The 5,139-nt window shown below is 62.9% G+C and overlaps 1 protein-coding gene across 1 annotated transcript in view; it reads left to right on the forward strand.

Annotated features, from left to right (window-relative positions):
* Window positions 1-5,139, forward strand: part of ABCB10 (ATP binding cassette subfamily B member 10) — an 18,765-nt gene that overhangs the window by 10,906 nt on the left and 2,720 nt on the right. Inside the window, exons 10-12 of the mRNA XM_023525782.1 lie at window positions 1,073-1,264; window positions 2,286-2,466; window positions 4,547-4,590. Of these exons, the coding sequence (XP_023381550.1) occupies window positions 1,073-1,264; window positions 2,286-2,466; window positions 4,547-4,590 (417 nt within the window). The remainder of the gene's footprint in view (window positions 1-1,072; window positions 1,265-2,285; window positions 2,467-4,546; window positions 4,591-5,139) is intronic.

The following is a 5,139-nucleotide window of genomic DNA, read 5'->3' on the forward strand; positions in this document are numbered from 1 at the left end:
CCCACACTCGACGTGCGCACCCTTCCCATCCCCCGGGGCAGCACTGTGTCCACGTAGCTCTGGATAAGAGGACGATGATGTTTTCAGCAGGAAAACCAGGCCCTGGATGTAAAAGCACGTCCGTGGCCTTGGCACCTGTGCTTGTTCTCCAGGACGGGGTGAGAGCTGGTCGCGGGCCAGGTCATCCTCTGAGTCACAGACCCACAGAACCGCCAGCCGTATGAGGGCGGTTGTCACCACACTGCCTCTGGCATCACTGTCATGTACTCTCTGCTTCCTGTAGAATTCTGAGTTTACAGGAATCCTAGTTACGTGGTGCACATCAAGTCAAAACATCGAGTCTGCAGCTCCTCATCGTGGGGGATGAATCGGGACAGGGAACGGCGCCACAATCTCTGCCTTGTGTGGCCCACGGAGCCGCATCCCGTCCGAGTCAGACCTCCAGGGTCTGCAGCCGAGGCGCCACAGCTGGCTCGTGGCATCACCCGCCACTCACCGAGCGGGAATGGCCTTTCTTGTCCGTCCCTAATCATCGTCACCAGGCATTCCTGAGCGCCGTCAGTGTGCAGAATGAATTCTGTTAGCTAAGGTCAGAGTTACACCTGATGATTGAAAAGCTCTGCCACCGCGTCCGTCCATTATGAGTTTCGGGTGACCGATTCCCCTCCAGCTGAGCTCACGCACGAGGGATACTTCAAGGAGTATTAAGAGACCTCGAAACTCTCTGGAGGGCTGAGCCAGAACCTGGACGCAGAACCAGCCCCGCGGGGTAGCTGCTGGTGACGGCGGGGCCAGCGGGCGGCAGAACCAGGCAGCCACAGAAGTGGGTCGCCGCTGCAGTGTGGGTGCGGGCGGACACCCCGCGGCTGGCCCCCTCCTGTAACTCTTCTGAACCGGAGCTTTGCACAGCTGCATCCGACTGGGCCCGAGTCGCCCTCGGGGTTGGGGTGTGCGGGGCCTCTGCGGGGTGGGGCGGGGGCTGCCAGCCGGTCAGCTCAGCGCCACGGGGAGACGGCAGACGCCCGCACGCAGGACGGCCTTTAACTGTGAAATTCCACAGAATGGAATTTAGGTTTTAGGTTTCGAGTATACTTTTCATCTTCAGAGTGGAGTCCGGAACTTTCCCACGGGTCCTTACTCAGGCCCCGTGGCGATCGGTGACCCTTTCTTTCCCTCTCCACAAGGAACCATCAGACTCGATGGCCACGACATCCGCCAGCTGAATCCAGTCTGGCTGCGATCCAAGATTGGGACAGTGAGTCAGGTAGGAGGACAGGGGTCTGTTTTCTTATAATTGCTGTTGTCCTTTGCCTTTGCTCCGTCTTGAATCTCTCAGAAGGCATGGGAGTGGGGCTCTGGGGAGGGGGCTCCCCCCTCAGGACCGCAGCGCTTTACTGGGAGAGGCGCGGATTTTCCTTCGAAGCTGGCCCGACGTCACTCTGCGGTGCAGAGAGGCTGGAGGGTGGGGACGTGGTGTCACTGTCAGCTCCTGCTGACTCTGCCCTGATTCCTGTGTTCGTCATGGGCATAAAGGGTCCACCGTTTTTGCATAAAGGGTTTTAGAGACAAGCAAAGACCATGGGGCTAGCCAGGGCCCCGCAGGAGGCCGCAGACGTCAAGGCCGAATGTTCACGCGAGGCCGCCCCTCCGCCCAGGCCGGCCTCCCCTGGCGGCGTGTGCTGGGTTCCACGCAGCTGTTCGCGTCTGTCACCCTGCGCACGGGGCAGGCCTGAGCCCCCTGCGCTGGCCGAGGCAGGGGGCAGCGATGTGGGCTGCTCGGCCGTCGTGAGGACATCAGCGGTGCCTGTTATTAGGTCTCGGAGGAAGGAAGCTGGAAGCTCACTTCTTTTTAGGGTCGTTCCAGAGAGTTCTGGCAAAGCGCCACGTCCCATCCTGTCGGCGCGCACTCCGAAGCGTGCTGGATGGGGATGGAGCCCCCTCGTCCTTGGCGGAAGGCGGCAGCTGGAAAACGCGGCTGGGCCGGGGGCCGCGAGCCTCCCTGTCCCCAAGGGAGGGGCTCGCATTTGCGAGGTGCCTCCTGGGCGCCAGGCGGCCCTCATCTCCGGCTGTTGTGCCGGAAGCACAGTGGTAAAGCCACCTGCCGTGGACGTGCATGACTTAAAATGTCTGCCACGTGGGCTCATGGGGGACGAGCAAGGGGCACCAGGGAGCCCGACGTGTCCCTTTGGAGCAGTTTAATCATCTCTGTGCTAAACTCCACTCTTTACCAGCCCCGTTCGAGGTCCGATGAAATTTGCCGTAAATGTCTCTTTCCAACTTTGTAGGAACCAATTTTGTTTTCTTGCTCCATTGCCGAGAACATCGCTTATGGCGCAGACGACCCGTCCTCGGTGACCGCCGAGCAGGTGGAGAGAGTGGCCGACGTGGCCAACGCAACCGCATTCATCCACAGCTTCCCGCAAGGGTTCAGCACCGTGGTCGGTGAGAAGGGCACCCTCCTGTCAGGTACCTGGTGGCTGCCGCCGGCGGGGCGGGGGTCCCCATGGTCCACGTGGCCTTGCGGCCTTCAGCTCGGCCTCGGTGCTTAGAGGGCTCGGAACCCCACGTCCACTTTCCGAAGCCCCTTCCGCGTGGGGACAGCTCCTCCGTGTCCCTCGCTTCCTCCCCCGGATTCCCAGCGGCCGTCCCGCTGAGCCGTGCTCGGCATGGCAGTGTTTTTCTCACCTGAGGAAAGGTGTGTTTTGCCACCCGAGACCCTTGAAACTGCACAGACTCCGGCCGGCGCGGGGGGCGGGGGAGTTGCCTGGGCGGCAGACACGCGGTCCCTGCAGTGCGGGCCTGAGCGGGTGTGGTTCTGGCTGGTGTGCCAGGCCGGGCGGCAGGCCGGGCGCTTCCGCCACAGCGCCGCTGCCTCAGGGTCACGGGCCACACGCGGTCTGTCACGTGGCCTTCCTCTTCGCTGGATTTTTTGACAGTGTGTAAAATGTAAAGCCGTTCTTAGCTCGAGAGCCATGTGCACACAGGGCCTGGCCCCGGCCGCCCCGGCTGGCCAGACGCAGGAGGCGCGGTCCGTTCAGGGCACAGAGCTGGGACTGATGAGCAGAACTTAAAGGGAAACACATTTTCGTTTGGTTAAGCACAGGTTTTTTTCATTACGAATGCTGAGACGCGCCCCCTCCCACGACGGCGAGGCCCGTCGCTGCACGTGCCCGGGCCGCGGTGAGTGGCGTTGCCATGTCGCGGTCCGGGCCGCCGGGTTGGACAGCGCCCAGCCTTCTGCTGGATGCTCCCCGCAGAGGGTTTAATGCAAAACGCCGAGTTCATCGGGCCTCGCTTTTGAAACTGTAGGCAGGAGGTGAAGATGCGTCGTTGTTGGGTGTGGGGCGTCCCCGGAGTGGAGGGGCCCGTCGCTGTGTGCCTCGACCTGGTGGGGGCTAGCGCAGGGCGGAGCCCTGAGCCGGGAAGGCGGCAGGTGGCAGCTGGCCATCCCCAGCCCGAGAGCGTCACCGTCCCCCCGAGCATGCTCCGCGGCCCTTCTGCTCCCAGGGCTCGGGGACTCAGCCGTTCCAGAGTGGGGAGCGGGTGCGTCAGTGCCATGCGCTCGCGGGCGGGGAAGGGAGGGGCACCCAGCACCAGCGTCCCGGGGTTCCCCCGGCCCCCGCGGCAGGCCGGGCGCCCTAGCTAGCTCGTGCCGCGGCCAGCAGCACCTCAGCTCCACCTGCCTGGTGACCGGCCCCTGGGGAGGTGGTGTGGCGTCTGGCCAGCGCCACCGATGAGTCCTTTCAGACGTGAAGCCGACCCAGGACCGCTATCGTCACCTACGTGAAGCGGAGCTGTCCGTGACGAAATAGGTTGGGAGCAGTGAGTCCCGAGCTCTGCCCTCTGGGACTTCACCGCTGTGACTTGGCGACTTAGGAGCAGGGTCGCAGGAGGCCAGGACGAGGGTGGTGTGAGACGGGCCCCCGTCCTCCCCACGTGTTCCCTCGCTTTTGGCAGAGTCTAGGTTTTAGAAGGGGGTTCGAGCGCTCGCCCCGCGTGTCTGTGCCACTCCCCGCGGGCGTCAGGAGACGAGGGTGACGCGAGGACAGGGCATCGGGACGCACGCTCTGAGCCGGGACGCCCCCACCCCGACCTCTCGCGAGCTGTTCAGAAGCCTCCGAGGACCCGGACTTGCTGGTCTCCTCGCTGCACAGGGCGCCCACTCGGGGACGGCCCTGTCCTGGGCGGAAGCTCAGGCTCGGCTCTGCCCTCGCCCGCTGCGACGCCTCAGCCTGCGCCCGGGCGTCGTGCGTGACAAAGGGGTCACTATGGGATCGACTCCGTAGGATTCCACCGTTAGATGAACTAATCCGTGTCACGCGTTCAGAAAAATGCCTGTCACGGGGGACCTCTCGGTCGATGTCAGCTTCGATAGCGATCGTTGCCCATTTCGAAGTAAACGAGGAGATGGTATGTTTATAAATCAGTTTCCGTTCGGCCGTCCGTGCAGCCGTGACTGACCGAAGAGGCTGCCTGCAGATCGAAGCCTGTCGCCGGGAGCCTCTGTCGAGGCTTTCAGTTTTTAACAAAGCGTTGTCATTGCCAGGTGGCCAGAAGCAGCGGATCGCGGTGGCCCGCGCTTTGCTTAAGGTACGTCCGAGGCCACCTGGCCGGGCTTGCTTGTTACCGTTTTCGATGAGAGGCCTTATGGTTTGTCACTTTCTGTTCTTTTCCTTCGTTTTTGCCGGGGTGGGCGGATGGTGGACAGGCTGGTGAAAGGTGGGTTAGGGGGGCCCCGAGTGCGCGTCGCCCACACTTAACAGACCTTCCTGGGGCATCGGGGGCCCGTGCTGTGCCAGGGGTGTCGGGGCCAAGTTCAGCACGGGGCCCTTCGGTCAGAGAGCGGCCTTCCCACCAGCGAGACGCCCCCCGCGCTCTGAGCAGCACCCAGCCAGCGACGGGTGTGACGGGGCGTGAAGCCGTCTCCGGCGCCCCGGTGTGCGCGTGCGTGCGTCTCACACACGTACGCGTCCGCGGTTTTCCTCTCTCGTGGCAGCTCCATCGTGATCTAATTCACACTCGATGCCATTTGCCCGTTAAAAGTGTACCATTCGCTGGGTTTCTGTACGTTCCGCATTGTGCAGCCATCACCATGATCAACTTAGAACGTTTTCATCGCCGCGGAAGAGACGCCGTGCC

Source organism: Pteropus vampyrus, unplaced genomic scaffold, assembly GCF_000151845.1.
Source record: "Pteropus vampyrus isolate Shadow unplaced genomic scaffold, Pvam_2.0 Scaffold626, whole genome shotgun sequence".
Classification (NCBI taxonomy): domain Eukaryota; kingdom Metazoa; phylum Chordata; class Mammalia; order Chiroptera; family Pteropodidae; genus Pteropus; species Pteropus vampyrus.